The 23,245-nt window shown below is 34.2% G+C and overlaps 8 protein-coding genes and 2 long non-coding RNA genes across 16 annotated transcripts; 4 read left to right on the top strand and 6 right to left on the bottom strand.

Annotated features, from left to right (window-relative positions):
* Positions 1 to 638: 638 nt before the first annotated feature.
* AT3G22070 (proline-rich family protein) lies at positions 639 to 1,419 on the bottom strand. The gene has a single exon (NM_113103.2). It carries the CDS (start codon positions 1,374 to 1,376, stop codon positions 840 to 842), a length of 537 nt encoding a protein of 178 aa, NP_566698.1. The 5' UTR covers positions 1,377 to 1,419; the 3' UTR covers positions 639 to 839.
* On the top strand, positions 668 to 1,519 carry AT3G22072. The gene has a single exon (NR_141608.1). It is a non-coding gene; the product is annotated as an other RNA (long non-coding RNA).
* Positions 1,520 to 3,127: 1,608 nt separating this feature from the next.
* On the bottom strand, positions 3,128 to 4,553 carry AT3G22080 (ubiquitin carboxyl-terminal hydrolase-like protein; the record flags this gene model as incomplete). Its single annotated transcript, NM_113104.3, has 5 exons — positions 4,357 to 4,553; positions 4,045 to 4,217; positions 3,657 to 3,939; positions 3,420 to 3,586; positions 3,128 to 3,285 (listed from the first exon to the last, which is right to left on the bottom strand). Exons 1-5 carry the CDS (start codon positions 4,518 to 4,520, stop codon positions 3,128 to 3,130), a joined length of 945 nt encoding a protein of 314 aa, NP_188846.3. The 5' UTR covers positions 4,521 to 4,553.
* An 882-nt stretch (positions 4,554 to 5,435) lies between these two features.
* On the bottom strand, positions 5,436 to 7,028 carry AT3G22085 (TRAF family protein; the record flags this gene model as incomplete). The annotated part of the gene is made up of 6 exons (NM_001338560.1): positions 5,436 to 5,599; positions 5,786 to 5,949; positions 6,028 to 6,206; positions 6,258 to 6,310; positions 6,431 to 6,603; positions 6,886 to 7,028. The coding sequence occupies 6 exons, from the start codon at positions 7,026 to 7,028 to the stop codon at positions 5,436 to 5,438; spliced, it is 876 nt and encodes a 291-aa protein (NP_001327745.1).
* A 1,191-nt stretch (positions 7,029 to 8,219) lies between these two features.
* Positions 8,220 to 8,871, top strand: AT3G22090 (uncharacterized protein). Its single transcript, NM_113105.5, has 2 exons — positions 8,220 to 8,431; positions 8,540 to 8,871. Exons 1-2 carry the CDS (start codon positions 8,266 to 8,268, stop codon positions 8,770 to 8,772), a joined length of 399 nt encoding a protein of 132 aa, NP_188847.3. The 5' UTR covers positions 8,220 to 8,265; the 3' UTR covers positions 8,773 to 8,871.
* A 76-nt stretch (positions 8,872 to 8,947) lies between these two features.
* AT3G22100 (basic helix-loop-helix (bHLH) DNA-binding superfamily protein) lies at positions 8,948 to 9,779 on the bottom strand (the record flags this gene model as incomplete). Its single annotated transcript, NM_113106.2, has 1 exon — positions 8,948 to 9,779. The coding sequence occupies one exon, from the start codon at positions 9,777 to 9,779 to the stop codon at positions 9,021 to 9,023; it is 759 nt and encodes a 252-aa protein (NP_188848.1). The 3' UTR covers positions 8,948 to 9,020.
* Positions 9,780 to 14,651: 4,872 nt separating this feature from the next.
* Positions 14,652 to 17,720, top strand: AT3G22104 (Phototropic-responsive NPH3 family protein). Of its 4 annotated transcripts, none has more exons than NM_113107.7 (3): positions 14,652 to 15,189; positions 15,946 to 17,031; positions 17,121 to 17,716. In NM_113107.7, exons 1-3 carry the CDS (start codon positions 15,124 to 15,126, stop codon positions 17,487 to 17,489), a joined length of 1,521 nt encoding a protein of 506 aa, NP_188849.3. In that variant the 5' UTR covers positions 14,652 to 15,123; the 3' UTR covers positions 17,490 to 17,716. The 4 variants fall into 4 exon arrangements, with proteins under 4 accessions (NP_188849.3, NP_001327525.1, NP_001327524.1 ...); NM_001338561.1 differs by lacking the exon at positions 14,652 to 15,189 and adding an exon at positions 15,211 to 15,567 and having other exon boundaries at positions 17,121 to 17,720; NM_001338562.1 differs by lacking the exon at positions 14,652 to 15,189 and adding an exon at positions 15,303 to 15,832.
* Positions 17,721 to 17,858: 138 nt separating this feature from the next.
* On the bottom strand, positions 17,859 to 19,572 carry PAC1 (20S proteasome alpha subunit C1). Its single transcript, NM_113108.5, has 2 exons — positions 19,381 to 19,572; positions 17,859 to 18,891 (listed from the first exon to the last, which is right to left on the bottom strand). Exon 2 carries the CDS (start codon positions 18,879 to 18,881, stop codon positions 18,129 to 18,131), a length of 753 nt encoding a protein of 250 aa, NP_188850.1. The 5' UTR covers positions 18,882 to 18,891; positions 19,381 to 19,572; the 3' UTR covers positions 17,859 to 18,128.
* Positions 19,573 to 20,067: 495 nt separating this feature from the next.
* CWLP (cell wall-plasma membrane linker protein) lies at positions 20,068 to 21,770 on the bottom strand. 2 transcript variants are annotated; one of them, NM_001338564.1, is made up of 1 exon: positions 20,068 to 21,770. In NM_001338564.1, the coding sequence occupies exon 1, from the start codon at positions 21,646 to 21,648 to the stop codon at positions 20,593 to 20,595; it is 1,056 nt and encodes a 351-aa protein (NP_001327425.1). In that variant the 5' UTR covers positions 21,649 to 21,770; the 3' UTR covers positions 20,068 to 20,592. The 2 variants fall into 2 exon arrangements, with proteins under 2 accessions (NP_001327425.1, NP_188851.2); NM_113109.3 differs by having other exon boundaries at positions 20,267 to 21,620.
* On the top strand, positions 20,266 to 21,637 carry AT3G22121. 3 transcript variants are annotated; one of them, NR_141610.1, is made up of 2 exons: positions 20,916 to 21,383; positions 21,408 to 21,637. It is a non-coding gene; the product is annotated as an other RNA (long non-coding RNA). The 3 variants fall into 3 exon arrangements; NR_141609.1 differs by having other exon boundaries at positions 20,266 to 21,636; NR_141611.1 differs by having other exon boundaries at positions 21,364 to 21,624.
* Positions 21,771 to 23,245: the final 1,475 nt, after the last annotated feature.

Below are 23,245 nucleotides of genomic sequence, written 5' to 3' on the forward strand. Positions count from 1 at the left end.
ACCAAGTCATCAACATCAAGCAGATGTCTCTGTATAATATCAATAAATAAAATTAACATAGTAGTAGACTGTATTTAACATGTATAACATATCAAATTCATAAATGACAAAATCATGAAATAACACCCAACTAGTTAGTAGTTAGTGTAGTTGCTAACAAACTATGGAAACAAAGAACAGAAAGATAAAGTAAAGCAAACGAAAAAAGGGATTAAGAATTACATTTTGTACGGAACACAAGACTAAAGAAAGTTACTATAATTTTGCAAAGATTGAAGGTGGTCAAAAATTAGCCAGACAAATTTCATGGGATTCTTAACCCATTGACCCACATCATGTCTCTGCCCCCTCCTCACTAGTGGTTTTTCACAGTTACACACTTTTAAATTATTTCAATGTAGTATGATAATAATGTTACAATTATAGTACTATATCATAGTGCCAGCCAAAAAGGAGATTTGACTGGTGAGTGGATTAAGATTAAAGACAATGATACTCTTTTAGTTAACTTCAAAGTTAAAACAAAGAAAGACTTAACTTAAAACAAAATCCATTTTTTGGTCATCAATCCTATGATAAAGATAGAAATAGACAAGTCTGTCCCCATAACATCATTGCAATTAGTAACAATTAACATAAGAAAGAAGTTTTAAATTCTATTCCATCGGTGAAGTATGACACAAGATTAATGAAAATCAGAATTAAGTATTCAACATGATTAAAGATTAAGATTAGAGAAAAATGATCTAAGTAGGAATAACAAAAAACAAACGAATCAAGTTCAAGAACTGGGAAATGTGAAGTAAAGAAAAATGTCGGAATTTACAAAGGTTTTGTCTTTAATCGTTGACTAGCTTGGCATGCACAGGAGCAGGACTAGTGACGACGGAGCTCGGCGGAGTTAACGGCGGAGATGCTGATACTGGAGCCGGAGGTGGTGGTGGGATTGGTATATCCGTTGAAGGCGGAGGAGGTGCGGTGGTTGTATCTAAATCCGGCGGAGGAGGTGAAAATTCCGGCGGAGGATTCGGAGTGGATGGAGGAGGCGGATTCGGATTTACGATCGGAGCCGGCGGATTTGGGGAAATTGAAGTAGATGATGATGAATCAGTTGGAGATGGAGGAGAAGATCCGAGAACAGGCGGGTTCGGGTTTGGATTCGGGTTTGGGTTTGGGAATGGAGTTATGAAAGGAGAAGTAGAAGAAGAGGAAGAAGAAGAAGAAGAAGAGGGATCGGTGGAAGATGAGCAATAGTCGCCGGAGCAGTGGTGAGAGTGACGGCGGAGAACACCGAAGGCTACGACGAGGCCAATGACGAAGACGACGGTGACGATGAAAATGAAAATCTTGGTGGCTTTGCCGACATAGCAGAGCATTGTTGTGGATATTCAGAAGATCGGAAACCAAAATTCTGTGACTATTTTTTTTGGATGTTTGTTTTATTTTATTTTTATAGTTGTTGTGAATGAATTTTTAGATTACAAAAATGAAATGAATCTCTCTATTATCTCTCTTTCATCTCCTTTATTTTCACAGTTTGTGTGCTTTTATATAATTATTTTTAAAGATTTGTAGGAAAAGTAAACACTTTTTCAAAAATAATTTATAAATTAGGTAATTTTTAAAAAAAATAGAGAAATAGACTTTTTTTTTTTACTTTTTGTGAGATAAAAGATTTGTGTAATAAAGTACAAGACAAAATATAGAGAAAATGCTAAAATGTCCTTTGTATCAAGAGATAAGAGAAAAATTTATGAGACCACTTTTTTTTACAAAAATTTCTAAAATCATTTACTAAAATTATTTATTAAAGACAACAAAACAATAAAAAGTTATTTAAATCATTTATTAAAATATTTATTAGAAAAAAAAGTTATATTAGAGAATAAAGAAAAAAGTGTATATTTTTCCTCTTTCTAACAAAACTATCTAGTTTATAAATTATTTTTGAAAAAAATGTCTACTTTACAACTTATCTCAATTTTTAATTCGAAGTTAAAGCGTGGGATAATGAGAGACATGCGGATGGTGGGAATGAAAAGCTAGGATGGCCACGTGAAAGCCAACAATGGCACGTAATTTGTTGTAGCTTAGTTTTTATTTTTTGTTATTACCAATATTGTATTGGTGATTAGTTTTCTCGTTGGTATATATATGCTTAGCTAATATTAAAACACACACACTCAAATGGCTAAGAAAAATTAATATATGATGAAATTTTCACTATGGTAATACTGAGTTCATTATATAAGCTTGTGATGAAAAAAAAAACTGAAGTCTTTGGATCAGACTTTTCACTTAAGTTTATTTTTTCATATAATGCTATATTTATTTTAGTTATTTTGATTGATAGAGTCCACAAAACGACGAATATAGTTATTTTTAGTTTTTTGGAGTTCTTAGAAATATTTTAGCTATTTTAAAATCCTTTTTTATACTTTAGTTTAGTAGGGTTTACATTATTTTCCTTTTCATTGTTACGTCTTTGAGAAAAATAAATTTTATTATTGCCATACGAAGAAAAGAGTAAAATGGGCCCAAAAAGATATATATGGAAGCACAGACCACAATGTTTCAACTTTCAACTAGTTGTCCTCAAGGCCAGGCAAGCCCAGCCGTGCATAAATGTACCAGAATTCACAAACCTTATGAGTATCATCAATGAATCTAAATCGATTGGGTACAAAAAGAAAATATTCACTAATTTTTTTGTTCCTGCTAATGTCACACGAAAACATGAGTGTCTCTGTTTCAACTTTCAAGGACATGGTCAAAGACAAGATAACATGTCTCTAACTCTGCTGAATCATTTAGTACATTTTTTTAAATCCTTTTTGAACCCAATGAGGAGAGTTTAGATAATGAATTTGTAATCGATCGTAGAAACCATTTCAAATTCAATCTCTTAACTCAAAAGTATATCTTGTTCAAAAAAGCCTCCCCGAGCTTAGCCTTAAGCATGCTGCATGCATATTCATTGAATGAAAGGAGCAAAATGAATATATCAGTCTATAAGAATAGTCTCTAGAGATCTTAGAAGATAATTAAGAAGCGTAAGAAACAGATCACTGTATCATACTAAGTAAATGCACGGTACATAACTGAAGTTTTAAAAGGAGAGCGCTGCTTAAATCATGGAAGGAGAGAATTCTGCTTCAGAAACAACTTCAACATCAATCTGCACTTTTAAAGTGTCCTTGTCCAAGTAAGCTTTAGGAATTTCAGCTAGAGACACAAATTTTCTGTATCCCCAAGCCGTATTTGAGCTGGTGTACCAAGACGAAACTACAACAAAAAAAAATCGCATATATGAAAGCATGGTTATAGCTTAGTATAAATCTAGAAAGAGTCCCAGCTCCAATCACACAAAACGTTAGGAAATAAGAATGTAGTACATAAAATGTTGTTAGTACACCTACTTTTGTGTGTCACGTGATTGGATCCACGTGGGTCTAAAACTCGCAATTGAGCTTGCACGAAAATCTTTTCACTTTCCTTTAGTGTTTCACTTTGATCGAGATATAGATAAAGGGATAACCATTTTCGGTCTCCTTTTACGTCCCCCTTGGGATACAACTTTAGAACCCTACATGTGTAATAACTTGCACATGTTAATCTCTAGAAACAAAATTTTCTTGTATCATATATATACTCACCATTTCCTTTCTCTCATCGAAAAATTGCCTGATGTGTAAACATTATTGTTCAGCTCAGAGAAATTCTTGACCGTCCAAAAGAACTTGGGTTGACTTAGTGCTTCATGTAAAGTGTGAATTTCCCAATTAGTAGGAGGTGCAGCAACAATGACATCAACACCAAACTCGCATTGATCTCCCTCAAAAATATATCCGTTTTTAGGATCAGTGAATGTATCAACTGGAAGCACTTGCGCCAATCCCCATATTGTTCTGAATGCATTGAATAGCTTCGACTCTACATCTAGATATATATATATATATATATATATATATATATATACACACATTATTGGATAATATATAGAAGTAAGAAAATATATGTGTAACAAGACATGTAGACACTTACGTTGAATAGTATAGTACTTATTTTCTTTTTTGTTAAATACGAAAAACCGTAGATCGGCAAACACCTCAGTGGTAGGTGTAGTCAAAAGGCTTGTGCTATCTATTTCAACATACATTGAAATAAACCCACTTCCATCGTCTTTGCGATTCCCTTTCGGGTATATGATCATTCTCCTGCATAAGTTAAGATGATGCATGTTTATCAAAATATAAGGACAAAAAAATAGGACTGAAATATTGATATTTTTATGGAATGATGAAAAAGGTGCATTTCCTTGGATCTTGTGGGACTAAGTGAATATACAATACGTACCAGTTGTATCCACCAGAGGAGAAAAGACGGGATTGATACTTGCCATCAGAGAAGAGAGTTGATTTCTCGACTTGGGAGATGTTTTGGAGCTTGAGTGAGTAAGAATTAGGAGTACGTTCTCTCCAGCTTCGAAGAGTTGTTGAAGATACGCTTGAACACATCATTGAACCTGAAGCGAGACTAGAGAGAATCAGAATCTACCCCAAAAAAGAAGAAAAAAAATCGTGTATATGTGACAGAAGAGAAGAGATGAAAGGGAACTACCAAAGTTTAGAATTTCTGTTACATATATCCTAACTAGAAAATAAAATTTAACTACTAAACCAAAAAATTACCCATCGACCATATATAGCAAAACATATACAAAATCAAAAGATTCGACGAGTACTGTCTTTTACACCTAAAGAAAACTAAAGAAAGATTCGACGACGAATCGAGCTATATTCAAAGTATGTGGGACAGGGAGAAAATTTGATTTAGAATTCACAAACATTAAACAACGTACCTAGAGCTAGCTCGTTTTATCCTTGATTCTCTAAAGAATGGTGAAAAGTTGAGAGAGCTAGAGAAAGACTCGACGTACCTGAAGCAAAGAGAGAGAAGAAGAAGAAGAGCCTTTGGGGTGGGGTTAATTTTTGTTTGCCCCACTTATTTCTAGGGTTTGGACAAGGAATAATATAATCTATATACGTATTGAAATTTTTATTTAGTGAGATAGTTATTTAAATTTAATTTTGTATTCTGTTTACAGAGATAATGATCATCCCTTATTTTTTGGTTATTTTGCCAGTAACTTTCATCATATTTTACCGGCACTGAACTTTGATGACTAGATAGGTTCACCTCTAGGCTCTAGTTTATTTTATGTGCATTCAATTGCTCTTTCTCGTTTCTTTGTTCATAATCATATATATACATACCAAGACTAAAGTTTAAAGTATAACCTAAAAATATTAATAAAAAGATTCAGATTTAAATAATTCAGAAATAAATAACTCAATAAGCCATTATCAAAACACTGCATTGTATTGTCTTTGAATCAAATGGTAGATATATAATTGTCTTTTCTAAAGCAGAATTTAGTTAACAGGAGAGTATTTGGTGCTAGAAACAACTGCAAATTCAATCTCTATGTTCAAAGAACCCTCATTGTCCAAGTACTTCTCTCGCACTTTATCTAAAGACGCAAAAGTAGGCCAACCATAGCCTTGGTTTTTATTTGTATTTGTGCGCCAGAAGTTGCCTGCAACAACAGAGGAAGAAATATAAGCATGCATATTGATTATAAGTCAAATATAATTACAACTTATAATTTAAAATAGTAAACGAGGGACGAAAAAGAGCACCAAATGAAACATTATGTTTCATCAACCAGTGAAGTAAAACAACTATAAGATGATATGATATACTTATTGTTTTGGAAACTTACATTGCCCGGCTTGGTGAATGGATCCAAACGGATCTAAAACTCTAAGATGTACTCGCGTGTAGATTTTCTCCTCTGCATTGAGTGTTTCACTTTCACTTAAATACACATAAATGGATAACGAGTTGTCTCGTGCTTTAACACCCTTAGGATGCACCTTTAGAAACCTACAGAACAATTTTGCACTTGTTAACATAGCATATGTAATATGAAAAAGCAAAACAAGTTTTTTTTAGACTCCTCACCATTGCCTTCCTCCTACTAAAAACTTGTCTGAGTTGTATAACTCCTCTTTTAACTCTTTAAATTTCTTGAGAGACCACGAGAACTTGGGATCAAGGATTTTCTGATTAAAGGACACGACTTCCCATTTAGTAAGGGATGGAGCAACCAGAACATCAACACCAAATTCACATTGATCTCCCTCAAAGATATATCAGTTTTTAGAGTCGTTGAAAGTTTCAAGCGAAAGCACTTGAGACAATCCCCACACCGTTCTAAATGCATTGAACCGCTTCAGTTCTGAATCTATGACATCGTGCATAAATTGTCGATGAGTAAAGAAAACGAGAAGTGAATGTATACTAAATGGAAAACAAACTAGCAATAGATCAATGTATATGTGAAATATATTAGATATATACAAACCTTTAATAGTAAAGTATTTGTCTGTTTTCTTGTTGTAGACAAAGAATACGAGATACGCAAACACGCCAGTTAGTGGTGATGACAAGAGGTTTGTGCTATCAATCTCCACATACATTGAAATAAATCCACTCCCTTCGTCTTTTGCGTTTCCTTTTGGATAAATGACCAATCTCCTTAAAAAGTTGCCAACAAAATCATAGAGGGTAAAAACATGATCATTCTTCATGGAGTGATATGTCTCACAAATCACATCTAGCAATAAAAAATTTATTGTCTCCAAGGTCCAAACTACTCACTACCGTGAGCTCTATTATGTTCAGTTCTTCATCTTTCTTGGAAACTTTGTAAGGTAATTAAAGACTAGATTCGAAATAAGTTAGATTAAACATATACATAGTGCTAAATTTAGGTACACAATTAGTGAAACAAAGAGTTGTATTTGTAAGTATACATACCAGTTGTACCCGCCAGCTGCGAAAAGACTAGATTCGTATTTGCCATCGTCGAGTTCTGCGATATTCTCAAACTTGATGGAATATGAGGAAGGTGGATGTTCTCTTAAGGTTGACGGGTTTGCGTCCAAGACGGTGCTGCCCATCCTTGTTACACAAGGTAATCCAGAGAGACTTATTAGAGAGAAGACAAAACTTAGGGTTCCTGATAAAGATCAATCTTCTTTGTTATATAAAAAAAAGAAGGATTAATCTTTGATTTATAAATATTTTTGCAACTGCAAACAAACGTAAACGGACGTGGAATATGGAAAGACGAAACTTACGGTTCTTTGGTTAATTTTCCTTTTTTTCTTTAAGGCCTTTTAATTTTCCTTTTTTATATAGAAAGGTTTTGCTAATTACTACTTTAACAAAACAAAACAAAACAAAACAAAAGGCATATTTGAGAGTTATTACTTTAAAAAAAAATACCTTCAAATAGAGAATCTAGATGAGAGTTTACTTTATACATTTCTGTAAGGAAAATCCAAAAGCCCATTTTGGTTTACAAGTTTGAGTGTTTGTCGTGAACGTAGCCATATTTCTTTCTTTTCCAAATTATTATTATTATCATTTATTTTATTTATTTTTATTTTGTAGAATCCAAAATCTGTAATCTAAAGGCCTTGAATGTTTTGTAGATTTTGTAAGAGTTTTTGGTTTTTGTTTTTTAAAAACTTATTTTCATACCAATCAAGATTTTAAAATTTTGGTTTCCCTACAATTTAGTAAAACTATGTTACTGTAGTTTTCCATTCATGATTTTAGTTTTTTAGTTTTCCTAAAATTTAGAAAATCTAGTTTTTATTCAATCAACATTATTTTTCTCAAAAACTAAAAACCAAATTTTTTGGGTTTTCTAAACAAAAATATAATAACAAAAATCTAAAACTAAAATCTAAAATCTATAAACTAAAATCTAAACTCAAAAACTGAATCTAAATTAGCATCCATTCATGGTCTTAGTTTTGTTTTTTTGAGCTTTTAAAAATCTATAATCTAAAAACCAGTTTAAAATGTTTAAATTATGATTATAAAAAAAGAGAGATCTGAACGAACAGTAGAGTTTTTTAATAGCTTTTATTTACTATCTCATCAAATTGTGCTTGTGTACTATTATATTGGCAACGTTTAATCTTGTTCATATTTCGCATTTTCAATTTTCGGTTTAGTTTATTTTTGGTTTATTATATTGATCTTGCTTCCATCTTCTTCTAGAACCGGTTCAATCCACGTCAGCTAAACAAATTTACAAACAATTTCGTACTCCGTAAAATAAATTGATACACACAAGCACAAATCGACTCTTATTCGTTTCTTCAAGCTCAAATCCCAACGACAATGGCGGTTCCGATTCACTTCCTCATCAACTCTCCACCTGAATCATCCGACGAAGAGTACAACGGTTCCGAAATTTCTAATTCATCTGAAGACGAATCAATGGAAGACGAATCGTCCGAGTTAGTAAACACAAACGAAGGATCTCTCTCCAATCTCGTAAACGAAGGTTCATATTCACCATTTCCTCTGTTTCTACTCTGAATAAGCTTGAACGAGTCTTGTTATGTCGAGATTGTTGTGTAATCGATTCGTATCTCTGATTTTTGTGTTACAGAAACTGTGGAAGGGTTTTGGGTTAAGTATCCGTATTTGAAGGAGTTAGTGGAGATTATTGTAGCTCAAGGTTTGATTTCTGAAGAAGTTGCTTTTGAGAGAGTCAAGCTTATTGGTGATGATAAAGCTAAAGAGTTGAATGATGGATGGAAAGCTTTGTGTCTTAAGGAACAGGATTTGGGTAATCAGATGCTTGAGCTTCTTCTTGCTTCTTCTTCTACCACTAAACCCTGAGGAATTTTTCATGTTTTGATTTTGTCTTTGAGAACTTTATGTATCGTTTATGTTTGTATTGAAACCTTAATGTGAAAAAATTGCAAAGTTTCTCATATAGTTCGTTCTTTAGAATATCATCAATCAAACCAAAACTTTTGTACATTGAAACTGAGAATCAAAACGCCATTAAAACGCTATGTAGAAGAAACGTTAAACAAAACAAAAACAGAGAGCTTTTGGTGTTTCTTCAAACGACGTCGTTGGATTCAGAGGTTTCTCGACATTGTCTTGAGAGAGAGAAGCTGTTCATAAGAGAAGACACAAACACCACGAGAGGAGAGTACGTTTCGTGAGCCTGGAGAATTCGCAAGAACCTGAAGAATCTGTTGACGTGTCAGAGATTTGAGCAAATCTGTTTCTCCTACTTCACCGGCGGTGTTGTAGACAGATTCGAGAGGCATCCAACGGAGTGAAGCAATCTGAGATTGAAGAAACTTGATGTATTTGTGAGATTCTTCTAGAGTCATCGCTAAGTTCATCTTTCTCTCCCACGGCATGAGTTTCTCCAGGGATCTGATTTTGTCTGAGATCTTCCGTCGTTTGGTAATAATACCACCGTCGTTTGACGCAGTTGGAGATCCAGAGGTTGTTGAAGAGGAAGTTGAGTTAAGCTTCTGACGTTTGGCGGCGGGAAGAGGAGGAGAGAGAGATGGAAACAGCTTCATCGTCGTCGGTTCTTCAACGGCGTCGATGGATTTGAGATCAGGAAGGTGGAGAAACGGTGTGGTGGTGGTGGTGGTGTCGTCGTTGTGAAAGAGCTGAGTGTGAGTGGAGTCGTAAAAAATCTGTTCCAAGCGAGTGGACTCAGAGAGATGGTGCCGATTGAGGAGAGACAGAGTGGAGTCGAGGAAGGAAAAGTCGAGGTTGTGGTCGGGGAAGGTGAAGGCGTTGGAAGGAGTGAAATCGGAAGGAGGAAGCGGTGGTAAGTCAGTGAGTGAGTCGAAATCGTAAGCTGGTGTCTCCATTTTCTCCGGCGAAAGGGAAAAAACAGAGAGAGGAGAAAATGAGAATGATGCGTGACTGTGTGAAGAAGAGAATAAAACAGAGAGATATCCACGTGGCTTGTGATTATTGGGTGGAGATAGAAGAAAGAAATAATTAAGAAAAGAGAGATATACACGTGGATTGTGGTGATTGGGTGTTGAAGAGGAGGCGGCGACACGAGGAACGAAGACGATTCCGTTATATGTTTTTTGTCGACTGTTTGTCGCGCGACCCTCGTCAGGCGGTTTCAGGGTATTGTACTTATGGAATCTGGGCCGTTGGATTGTTTCGGGGTATTGTACTGATTGAATATGGAACGTTGGATTATGTTTACGATCAGATGATACTGATCCCATGGACAGGGATGTTTGTCAGGTTGCGAAACAAATTCTGATTTACGGATTGTGCCATCGTAATGATGTTACTGAAAAGTTTTTTTTTTCGGGGGCGATAGCCACGTTACTTTTCTCCAACCGTGACTGCAAAAGTTTCTGTTAAAGAGATTTGAAATGTATTTTTTTTAGTTACTTTCTATTCGTGATTGTAATCAAAAGAATAGAAATTGCTCAAAATGTAAATTACTTTCCACAAAATTAGAGTGCTTAATTTGCTTTGATAATTTGAATTTGAGAACAAAGTGTCAAAGACATTAAGTATTAATTTCATGATTTTATCTTTTTTATTAGGATTTTTATCCAGAAAAAGAAAGAAGAAAGACACTAACAATAATTCAACGTTTTCATCTACAAGAGAAAAAAACAAACAAAACATAATCTATTAAGCCTTTTTCCAACCAAAATAAAAAATGCTATATTACTGACTTTGTTAAAAAAAGAAAAGACATATACAGATTATATAATATACATAAGAAATTGGAGAAAGCGATTGGCACAGATAAGAACGTGTTTTCTTGGGAAGGGGAACTTGGTAAATAAAAGAGAAAGTTACCTAACTGTTGTAAAATGGATGGTGTGTTTTTAACCACTGTAACAAATCTTGTAAACTTTGAGATGGTAAGTGGTAAATAAATTCACAAGGTCAAAGTTTGACTCATTTATGTATAAAACTTCCATGACGGGTTTTAACAACAACAAAAAAAACTTCCATGACGGCAAAAATGATATTTTTTGAAGTCGAACGGAAAGAAAATGATTGTTACTATTTGGGCCAAGAAGCCCACTAATTAAAGCAATATCATCTGGGGTCGAGATTATTGATGACAATAGTTTAAACTTATGCATTATTATTATTATTGCACGACATTTGTGTTATCTAAATTCATTTTTTTTTGTTAATGCTCTAAATGCAGTATTTTAAAAGTATGTAAACCTGAACACATATGATTAGGAAAAAAGCTATTGTTGGTTTTGTAGTTTTTGGCGATAGTGACTAGTTACTAAGGGCATCTCCAAGGCTCAACACCATTTTGGTGTTCAAATTACACCATTTTTAGCATTAAAACTTGTGTTCTCTCCAATCATAACACCAAAAATCACACTAAAAAAAAAAATACTATTATATTATCTATTTAAAAGATTTCTTTTATTATTTAATAGTTTTGATTAGTATTTATTATTAGTATAGAATTACATAACATTATAAACATAGTACATTGAAATATATATTTAAAAATACATAAAATTGTAACTATTTTGAGTATTTTCATACATAATAATATAAAAATATCATAACTAAATAAACTATTTCAAGAGATATAATATATTAATGTATCCATTCATTTTTATATTTTATATCTATTAATCATTTGTAATTTTATATTTGTTAATTGAATTTTTATTGATATAATAAGTGAATAGTGTTTAGAGTTGTGAATAGTATCAGACCAAATTTGATGTAACACTGTAGCATTACACTAAAATGGTGTGCATTTTAGAGTTCCATTGGAAAGCTTTTAGTGCAAAAATTACACTAAAATGGTGTTTTAGAGTCCTATTGGAGTTGGCCTAAATCATGTATGTTTTGCAGTTGCAAGAATTTAATGCCATGTTTCAGTGGGTAAAACATGTCAGTATAACTTTCATCATTGACGTAATCCAAAATCTAAACTGTAATTTTCAGTTTTTAAAATTTATTTTCTTATTGACCATTTATTTATTTTCTTATTGCATGTCTTTTAGTCGATTTTATAGATTTCTAGGTGCTCTTTTAAGTGTCTTTCAAAATGGGTCATATGTTTGTTGGGGGGGAAAAGAGCTATGGACGAGTGTTTGGATCGAAAACGAAGAGATTTGGGCCACAATGCCCGTTAAATTTAGCAATATCATCTTTACATTTCAAATTTGTAATTTGTGTTACTAAAGCATTTTCTTTTGGTTTCTTTTTTTTGTCCGTGTCGTCCATTTTCTCCGGTGTAAAAAGAGAGAGAAATACATTTCCCAAAACATTTTTTTTGGTCGCACTTCCCAAAACCTTTGACATATTTTTCTGAAGAATATTCAATTCATATAACATTCTTAAACCAAGTAAAAGTGTGATATCCGCATAATGACATAACTAGATGTTACTTAAGTATATGGTTGTAGCAAAATATGTTCGTTTAATAACTCAATATCTCTCCTAAGATGCTCCGTTTATCCAATACCACCTTGATTTAATCCAGTTTCTTTTCAAAAGCAAGTTATATAGAATCATTTCACATCATTCATGAGCAACAAATGAAGCAAATATGCAATGTGTTCTGTTTTTAATTACACTCAGTGTTCTGTTACATGAATAACATATAAGTTGATGATAAGGTGTGTTATTTTTAATGTGATTGTGAGAAATGATCGTCATTTTCATAATCTTAAAATACGTAGGAACAAAAGTAGGAATCCGATCCCTCCAAAGCATATTCAAGCAAAAGGTAGGAGATGACATGACCACATGACCCAAAACTCATGGATTATTATACATAAAATTTCTTTTTCTATCACAAAAACAAAAGAATACATATGGACTGATCGATGTGGCCACTACACACAATCACACATATAGTAGTGTCGTACAACACAAGGGTTCATTAGTTTAATTTGATAGAGAACGTCGTGACTTGTGAGTCACTGCAATACATTGGTTGATCCATTTAGTTTTAAATTGGTATATTGTTAATGCTATACCAACTTACTAAGTAAATTAACAGATTCTTTAGTATTATATATCTTGATGAGCCTTTTTAATTTCTCTAACGTACAAATGATAAAATTGCAATTACTTTATTAGGTTTTACACCACGTGAGCAATATTGGTGTCTCACGTAAGCACCTTTAGGTCCTTAACATTTAAACTCCTCTCTGTCTAGCTATTACCTAGTAGCCGGATTTCAGTTTGGTTTTATAACTTTTGTTTTAGATTTTCTTTGGGTTTCTTCGTCAACATATTTCTTTGATTGATGTGACTTATTTAATATAGCTTGAATCCAAACCAATAAAAAGAAGCCATACTACGCCTCAATTTTTTCCTCGTAGTTTAGTTTATCCGAAATACACCCTAATTTCCCAATTATGTAAGTAAGATGGGCTAATACTCTGGAAGAAGTGTCTCATAAAACAACACTATTGGGCACTCAAATGGGCCAGTTACGCCAATAGCTGTAAATACCTATTGATATTCAGGGTATAAATGTCCTTTCAGAGTATAAGTCACGTGAGCCCCGTTCCATGGCTTTTTTGCTCACCACGTTAGGAGGAGCTTCAGTGCATGAGCAGTTGAAACCAAATCACACTTTTATTTTATTTTATTTATATTATTATTTAACATTTATTTTTGTTATTAAAAAAAAAATTTAGAATATTTTTTTGTTGTCTAACGAATGCTATTTTTAGACTCTATTATTGCGGTGCCTCGTTTATTAACAGCTATTTTCTTGTTTTTTTTTGAATAGTATTGTAACTATTTATGTTTTTTGGAAAGTAAATATTTATTTGAACTATTTGTTATGCCATCTAACGTAATAATAAAGCATCATTTTTGTTTGCGGAGATCCCTTTATATTACATTATCGTATATATATATATATATAATTATTGATTTTATATAGTTGTATGTCATCATCAACAAAGATAATAATTATATTATATATTCCTGATTTTGTATCTTTGTTAACGTCTCGATGTAATCAAATTTTCCTCCATTTTAATTATTATAATCTTGAAATAGTATGGTAGATAAATCAAATTCAGTTTGGTCCACATAGTACCAATTTTGTTATGGTCGGGTCCAATAATTAATATTTTGTATATTTGTATATTGGTATTTAACGGAAAATAAAGATTTAAGTTTAAGATTTTTTTTGTAAAAAACTTTAAGTAGAACAAGATTTGAGAAATTTGATTATCTAAATATATTTCAAAAATTCTGGCTGGCTTAAATTTTCGGTTGTTGTTTCAAAACTTCTTCTTTTGAATTCTGTTCTTTATTTTTTATTTTTTTATTTTTGTATGTTGTTTAAGATGATTAAAAACTAATCATTTTTCAACAGCAATAATCATGTTTTAATAAAAAATATAACTTTGATTAGAAGCATCACGTGTAAACATAATTTCTATCAAATTCATTTGACCGCTGCACCATTCGTACTAAAGTTTACTCTTTGGCTCATGAGTTAAACTAATCTAAAATAAATAAAGTTGATTAGAGATATAAATACAACATGATTATAAAATTAAAGGGAATATAGCCTAAAAAGCTTCACCATTTGAGCTTAAACTAAATAAACTTTACCAGAAAAATAAATGATTAATTACTGATTGATCAGCTGATCAAAAGGTTAAAAAAAAAAAAAACTTTACATTATAATAAGGAATAAACAAAAAAAATATCCTTTATCTTTTTAATAAAAATAAAATAAAATTGTTTTATTAGCAAGAATGTCAGAGAATAGGTCTCAGTTCTCATCTCTCTCTCTTCCTCTCTATAACAGTGAACAGAGTGGTGTTTGCTTGGACACGCCTTTGTTGCTTTGCTTTGGTCTCTTTCCTTTTTTATTTACTCTCAAAACTTTCATTTTTCGTTTTGTTTATCAATGAACAAAATACAAACCCACCACCACTACTAATTTGTGGGTGCTTCTCTAATTGACTTGACAGACATCATAAGAGAAGACTTATATAGAATCTGACAATCACAAAACCAACAAAAGTTTCTTGCTTCTTTGCTCTTTGTCTTCTTTCTCTTCTCAGCATAAATCCACACCTCTCTCTCTACTGTTACTCACCTCTTTCACCACATTTCTTTTCTCTTTTGGGGGAAGAATCAAGAAAGAAAGAGAGCTAGAATCTAGTTCTATCCAAGAGTGTTTTTTAGTTTCTTTCTCCTTTTTGGGATATGGAAGCTTGTTGCTCTGATCTTGAAGTAGACATCAATGGAGAACAAACTATCTTTCTCAATAAGGTAAAGTCTAAATTAGGCTCAAAAAATCCAAACTTTAACCATTTCTCAATGTTAATTTCAGTTTTTCTTATCTGGGTTTAGTTAAATTCTTGTTCTTGCGTTAAATCTTGATTTACAAGTTCTAATTTATGCATCAAAACTGTGTTCATGTGATTTTAAAAATACATCTTTTGTGTATCTTTATATGATAATACTACGGCTCACGTACTGTGTGTGACTCTCCTACATTTAGCATTTAATGTCCTCTCAACAAATTACCTTAAAATGAGGGCACACAAATTTCTTCTTTTTTTTTGTTTTCTTCCTGTGAAACCAATCACTAATTTGGAATCTGCAACTAATTCTCTGAGTATCAATGGACTCAAGAGTTTTAGTTAAGTGAGTAATGAAGTAAAATGTCTCCATCATCATTTATTGCCTTTTTTTGTTCTTATACTTGTTCTCTGACTTTCTCCCATATTTCTCTGTAAATCAAACAAAATTTTGCCCTCTCTAGGAAGATAAGAGGCTTAATTTGGATTTTTGTTGGATACTATTCACTTCCCTTTTGTTCTTACTTGTTATGTGACTTATGAAGATGATCTTAAATGATTGGAGACACAGAGACCTTTGTGTAGTTGATATTTAATTTCCTTCCTGTCTTGTAATAACTGTTGCCTTTATTCTTTCACTAACAGTAACAAGCCTTAAAGTTTTTTGCTTTTTTTTTTTTTCTTGTAGTAACTTATGTTTGTGTTGTTTGTATTTTGACTGCAGCAAATCATATGTGCTTATTCTGGAACGTTAAGAAAGCTTTTGGGGAAATCAACTAGTTCCAGTGGAAATCTCAAGGTGATCTTCAATGATTTCCCCGGTGGAGCTGAGAGTTTCGAGTTTGTATCGAGGTTTTGCTACAATGACGGTCGAGTAGCTGTGATGCCTTCGAATGTAGTTTTCTTGCATTGTGCTGCTAAGTTTATGGAAGTCACTAAAGTCTTGGAACAAACAGAGAAGTGTATGGAAGAGATTAGGTATTGGGCTTGGCCAGAGGTTCTTCTTTGTCTAAAACAGTGTCAAGAAGTTGAAACATCGCCCGAAGTTGATTCTTTAGCCGCGAAACTGATGGATGCGTTGGTGGAGAAACTGTGTTTAACCATTGAAATGAGTCCTTCTAGTGCTGGTTCTGCTTGTTCACCAGATAGCAGCTTGTTTCGGTTTTCTTGTGATAGTAAAAGCACAGAGAGTTTCAAGAATTGCTCTGTTCGGTTAACTTGGTGGTTCGATGAAGTTCTTGTTCTGAGTTCTGGTTTGGTTGAAATGTTCTTGAAGCTTATGGTATTGCGGAAATTTGATAATCTCATCATAAGTAGGTTCTTGTTCTATTATCAGAAGGTCAAGTTTTGCTCTGCGTCTTCTCATGAGAAAAGAAAGATTCTTGAAACCATCATTGATACTCTTTGCGTCTTAGATCGAAGTTGTGTCCCTTGCAAGAGCCTTTTTGCGGTTTTGAGGCTTGCTCTTGGATTGAACATAAACAAAAGCTGTATGAACAAGCTGGAGGTTATGATAGGTCACCAACTGGATCAAGCAACACTAGACAATCTTCTTGTTCCATCTCCATCGAAATCGAGTCACTTGTACTATGTGAATCTTGTTCTTAGATTCACAAAAGCTTTCCTAGATGGGGCAAGAAGTGGATTGCAATTGAAGAAAGTCTCAAGTTTGATTGATCAATACATAGCTGAAGTAGCACCTGATCCTTGCTTGAAACCTTCAAAGTTTCTTTCTCTCATCACACTTGTTCCAGATTCAGCCAGAGAATCCCACGAAGATATATACCGTGCTATTGATATGTATCTCGAGGTACGTTTCAACACTCATCTCAAGTTCAAAATGTAAAAAAGAATGTTTCGATCTTTATCACACTAATAACAGTTTAATGGCTCGTTCAGGCTCACACAGGAACAACTGATGGCGAAAAACTCAACTTGATACGAACTTTAAGTTACGAGAAGCTTTCAGGAGAATCAAGAGCTCACATTTCGCGTAACCAAAAGTTTCAGGCTATTGAGACACTAGATGAACAACAACAACAACAACAACAACAACAACAACAGAAGCAGCTCATACTCAGAATGGAGAAGGTTGAGACTTCAGGAGAAAACGAGAAGCTGAAGGAACATATCGAAGGGATTCAATGGAGGGTAATGGAATTGGAGAGAGCTTGTTTGAAAATGCAGAATCAAATGGAAGTTATCAAGAAGAGATCCAAGAGCTCGAGCAAAGGAAGTAATAGATCACTTCCTAAGCTCTGTTCTTGATTAGTGAAGCTGTAAGCTTACGATCATATTTGTACATAGAGTGATAGAGAGCATAAGGAGTCAATTATAGTTACCATTTGGTTCTTATGTTTCAGAGTATTTATCTTTTCTTGTGTTGTTTTCTTTGTCACAAAGTTGTGCGTAATGAAAAGTAAAGATAAATTCGTTTTTATGGAGATGATACAAACTTAAATCTATAAAATTTTCTTGTGAGATTAATACCAAGAATGCAAAACAAAAATCTAGAATTTTGATTCTATTCTTCCTTAAACGTTACTCTTTTGTGATTCCAAGATTCTCAACGTGTAATTGCGTTTACTTAGAAGATAAAACAGTTCTTTTTGACGAGGCCGTTACGTGTAAAACTTTGCGCGACAAGTAGAATGCTTAGTATTCAAGTCATGAATTGAAGAAATTCAGACTAATCTAAAGAGATAAGAATAAAATATATCTGTTCCTTTGATCGACATTAGTAAAAAGATGATGCATTGAAGATAAATTCATAACATTGTCAAATCTAGTTTCATCGCCAAAGGTAACTTCAAAGTTCAAACCAAAAGGAAAGCTGTAAAACAGAGAACTACAAACATAAAGCGGAGACACCGTACCAGGCGAATAAGACTAGAGATACTTTTGGGCTTAAGATGTTTCAGCAGCGGGTTGAGTCACACCGTGCTTGACCAACAGTTTGGTGAGCGACTCAGGTGAGTGAACATGGTACTTAACAGTCTTGGATGGAGTCAGATACACTTCAGCAAGCTCTAGCTTCTCAGATGTTAAGCTAGTGCTGTCCATTGTCTTGGTCAGAACCTTCAAGGCAAGCTCGACTGCTTCTTCCCTGGTTGCATCGTCCTTGTAGTCTTGTTTCAGGATAGACTGAGCCGCCTGATTGTTTGCTCCAACAGCTGCAGCTTTCCAACCACCATAGTTCCCACTCGGGTCACTCATATAAAGCTGGAAACCATGGTGCTTGTCCCATCCTGCAAAGAGAAAGGAGACACCAAACGGGCGAAGACCACCAAACTGTGTGTATCCTTGTTTTGTGTCACAAAGAGATTGAACCAGCTGCTCAACCGGCATGGGCTCTTGGTACATGAAGGTGTAACGTTGAGCTTGAACTCGAGCCGTGTTGATAAGTATGTTAGCATCAGACATTATACCAGCAACAGCACAGGCAACATGGTCATCAATCTTGTACATTTTCTCAGCAGAGGTTGAGGTTTGAAGAAGCTTTGAGGTGACTTTCTTCTCACCGATCAACACAACACCGTCTTTGGATAAGATTCCAATCGCAGAACCGGCGTTTCCAATGGCCTCCATAGCATACTCTACCTGGTAAAGACGACCTTCTGGCGAGAAGATTGTGGTACGGCTATCATATCTCCGAGACATTCTTTAACACCTGCACCACAACAAATGCATTGGTCTACACAACTAATTCATACTCCATTAGACACAGGGCAAGTTCCGAAAACACGAAAACTAGGGTTTTCGACATCACAACGATCAACAAACACAATTGATTCAGATTAAAAACTAGACTAAAACTAGGTCAAGTTTCTTCAATAGAAAGGAAATGAACTAGCTTTATAAATCTATGTTACTTTGAGATCAACACAAACCTAAAGTCACAATCACAGGAGCGAAGAGAAAAATCGAAAGATAATTCAACAATCACTGATGCCCATATAAAAACACCTAAAAACTAAACATCACCCAGAATCGAATCTAGCTAGGGTTTATAAAATTCTATCAAAAGTTTGAAGATTTCATAAGAAAACACTTCGCTCAAGACAGATCCAGCAAAATTAAACAGGAAAGGAAGATACACAGATTCTGAAAATTCTAGGAACAAGTAGGAGAATGAAAGACATTGGATTTAAGAGAATACCTGAGAAGAATTCGTTTCTCTCTCTCGTTCGGTTCTTCTTTGATTTTGCTGAGAACTTTGCTCTCCACAAAATTTATGAGCTCTGAGATGTGAACTGTTCGACAAGCCAGAAAGAAAAGAAAAAAAAAAGGTGTTTTTTTTTTGTGCTTTACAGATTAGGCCCAAAAGTGTAATTTATGGATAAGAAAAGGCCCAAATTATATAATCAAGCCCAATGCAAGATCCATAACTCGGAATCTCTGATATATCTTAATTTTTGTTGTCATATGCTGATTTTTTTTTTTTTTTTTTTTTTTTACTGATATGTGTATAGAAATATAAACTAGATTCATTTCTGACAAAAAAAAAAGCTAGATTCATTTTACGTGGATGTATTTATATACACATATCAGTAAGAATATCCCTTTTAGAAAAAACATTTAAATGTGCACCTATTTCATAAATCATAATAAGAATGTAATGTTATATATATTCACGATGTTAAAAGAAAAGTAAAAATGTAGTATTTACAAACTAAATGTTTTGTTAAATCCCTGGTACGTAGTAACACACAATGTATGTTATTTGTATAAGAAAATACATAGATATATCTCTTGTAATGTATGATAAACAATTGTCACTAACAAGATAACTAATAACACACTCTAAAATATTAGGGGCTTACTTATTTTCTTGAAATCTTCATAAACAAATCAAAATTTTGTAATCTTATCATATATCTTTTTTATCAAATGTTTGGACAAAAAAAAATGTGATAGATAATTTTTTTTTAGCAAGAGTATACGTGTATACAGTATAACTAAATTTATACACATGTTCTTGGTCAGTAGCTGCGCTGTGAGGCGCATATGCATCAGTGCAATGCGCATGGGCCATGGCTACAAAAATCACATTTTTTCTACTCCAAAACGTACGTATGTACATAAAAACAAATTAGACAGATACAAACTTGTTCATATTAAAAAAAAAGTTATATCGTTTAACAGTTTTTTTTTCTTCTTCTTAAAAGTACAACATAACAAGAAAGCCCAAAGAAATTGAAATCTCAAACCCAAATTACAACGCCTTTTATTGTATCAAATGAAACATGTAACTAAAGGTCGCACATATGCAGATTAACCTCCCATTACCAAATAGATCATGAAACTAACAAATTTCTTGAAGAAACGAAACTTTTGGAGTCGTCCAGAGACTCTCAACGTTCTACATCGATTAAGCGGGACATTTGAAGTCAGATGGTGGAGTTTTTCCACAGTCGAGAAGAAGCTCAAGAGCAATGGGGAGAACAAGGTCGATGTTGAGAAGTTTGAGCTTAATGGTGGTACATAGACAAACGGCTGCGTCTAGGTCAAGTAAACCTCCTAAAACCGGACAACATTCTGCCTTGGCGTGGCTTTTTCCAAGTCCGATGTGAATCAAACCTCCAAGAACGTCCACACAAGCGCCTAGCTTCAGCGTGTCAATTGGGCAAGTCTCTGGAATAGGCGTAGGAGGAGTTGGTGTTGGTGGTGTTACTACGGGTGGTGTTGGTGTTGGAGGTGTCACGACGGGTGGTGTTGGTGTTGGTGGTGTAATGACGGGTGGAGTTGGTGTTGGTGGTGTAATGACGGGTGGAGTTGGCGTTGGCGGTGTTACGACGGGTGGGGTTGGTGTTGGTGGAGTTATGACGGGTGGGGTTGGTGTTGGCGGTGTTACAACTGGTGGAGTCGGCGTTGGTGTTGGTGGTGGGCATGGTGTAGGCGGAGGCTTGTGGTGGGGTGGTTTCGGAGTAGACGGAGGAGGCTTGGTCGTGGGAGGTTTAGGTGTGGACGGGGGAGGTTTGGTGGGAGGTTTAGGGGTGGACGGAGGAGGCTTGGTTGGTGGCTTTACGATGGGAGGTTTTGGGTGGGGGTGAGGTTTGGTGGGTGGTTTAGGGTGGGGTGGTTTGACGGTGGGTGGCTTAGGGTGGGGTTTGACGGTTGGTGGTTTAGGATGGGGTTTGACGGTTGGTGGTTTAGGATGGGGTTTCACGGTGGGAGGTTTTGGAGTAGGTGGTTTTACTGCCGGTGGTTTAGGTGGTTTGACGGCAGGAGGTTTAGGCGGTTTGACTGGATGTTTTGGTGGTTTGTGAGGTGCTGGTGATGGTTTAGGAGGGGTACAGTCGCAAGCATAGGAGACGGCAACGAAGCCAAGGAGGAGGAGGACGAGAAAGGAGAGGTTTTGAGAGCGAGACCCCATTTTTTGGAATGAGGGTTTGGGTTTCTGAAAGGAGTGAGTAAGTAGATACATGAGTGTACGTGTACCTTTTATAGAAAAACTCTCACGAGATATTTAATTTTTATATATAAATATTGTATGCACCAAATTGTGGTTTAGATGATTGAAATTGGATTTGAGTAAGCACGTATTAGGTCACTTTGTTACAAAAAGAAAACAAAGGGTTTGTCACACTTTCCTCAATTGGCATATATTTGTCTCATCCATATTACAAAAAAAATTACTGGGTTTAGCCACTATTTAACGTACGAGGGAACATAAAAATATTTAGAAAAACAAAAATACCACTGTAAGATATAGTTGTCAGCATTCGGCGGCATAAACATTCGCTTAATTATTGTCTTATATACTCCGAAAGAAGAGATTATCAATTTTTAACGATATAACGATCTCGATTCCTTAAACCTTTTTATATCATATATAAAAAGGGAGCTCGATTGTGATATTCTTTACAAAATTTCATTGTTCGTATTTGCCTATTTGGTCAAAAGTTAGCATTTCGAAAAATGCTATCTACTTTTAAGAATTATATCTTGCACCTTATTTTTCTAGCTATATCATAGATCAAATTGCTAAATATCTGACATATATCGAGAAATCAATGCATAAATCAGCTAGAGACATTTTCAAGCTCTACTCTAACATTAATTAGAGAATGCCGACTCTATAAGCGTACGTTTAGTCGCATAAAAAAAAAGCCATCGTTTAAGTATTGGCACACAACTTAAAAAAAAGGTTGGACAAGTCATACACTTGTAATTATAGAGTGAAAACAATGGGAGCAACCAAAGGTTTTTGTAGTGTAATGGCCAATTGGGTCGACAATTTAAGAAGAGACTTTGTCATTATTATTTGACTTTAAATACACCTCCCATTCTCTATTTTGATATTTTCTGTAGTCACAAGATATAATTAAGGGAAGACATCCTTCTCACTCTTTTATTTCTTGTTCCTTGCGAGGTAGGTCCACTTTTTTTTTATAAGGATTTTAGGCAATTTCTTTTGGGTTTTAGTTTGTGTCTCTACCTATACAAATAGGAAAAGCGAATCAATTTTGGTTAGAACCCCAAAAATATATCTAAAAAGTTGATAAATCTTCAACCAAGTTTGTGTTTCGTTAGTTAATTACTAAAAAAATTAGATTACATGTTAAACGTTTACACTAATAGATGAAAAAACTACCCCCACAATCATTTCCGGACCGAAACAATGTTTTTTTCGTCTTCTGCATATGAAAGATATTAGCTTATTAGCCCTTTTTGGTAATCATCTTTTGAAATGATTGAGTGACGTATGTGATTGATGATTCTCTTTGTAGTTTGTTCATATTATTGTTCTATATACTATAGTACACTCTACTTGTGTTTGATGGTTACCATATTCATTTAAAAATTTATATTGGCATTATTGCAAAATATAATTTGATTTATTTTCTAGTATATATTTTAAAGTAATGTTCGAAAATAATTAGAGCTATATAAGTACTTTGTATTGTAAAATTATGAAATTAAAACTACCACAATTTTGTCCTTCCAATTTATTTATGGTGAAGAAAAAAAGAAATAAAGTTATGGACGCAATTATAAAGCTGGCGGGTACAATTTGGCGG

This window comes from Arabidopsis thaliana, chromosome 3, assembly GCF_000001735.4.
Source record: "Arabidopsis thaliana chromosome 3, partial sequence".
NCBI lineage: Eukaryota > Viridiplantae > Streptophyta > Magnoliopsida > Brassicales > Brassicaceae > Arabidopsis > Arabidopsis thaliana.

Excerpts from the sequence above, each read along its gene's own strand:
- AT3G22070 (NM_113103.2), bottom strand. The coding sequence starts at position 1,376 with ATGCTCTGCTATGTCGGCAAAGCCACCAAGATTTTCATTTTCATCGTC.
- AT3G22090 (NM_113105.5), top strand. The coding sequence starts at position 8,266 with ATGGCGGTTCCGATTCACTTCCTCATCAACTCTCCACCTGAATCATCC. Across the intron at positions 8,432-8,539 it reads CTCCAATCTCGTAAACGAAG|AAACTGTGGAAGGGTTTTGG; the intron begins GTTCATATTCAC and ends TTTGTGTTACAG.
- AT3G22104 (NM_113107.7), top strand. The coding sequence starts at position 15,124 with ATGGAAGCTTGTTGCTCTGATCTTGAAGTAGACATCAATGGAGAACAA. Across the intron at positions 15,190-15,945 it reads AAACTATCTTTCTCAATAAG|CAAATCATATGTGCTTATTC; the intron begins GTAAAGTCTAAA and ends TTTTGACTGCAG. Across the intron at positions 17,032-17,120 it reads CTATTGATATGTATCTCGAG|GCTCACACAGGAACAACTGA; the intron begins GTACGTTTCAAC and ends TGGCTCGTTCAG.
- PAC1 (NM_113108.5), bottom strand. The coding sequence starts at position 18,881 with ATGTCTCGGAGATATGATAGCCGTACCACAATCTTCTCGCCAGAAGGT.
- CWLP (NM_001338564.1), bottom strand. The coding sequence starts at position 21,648 with ATGTATCTACTTACTCACTCCTTTCAGAAACCCAAACCCTCATTCCAA.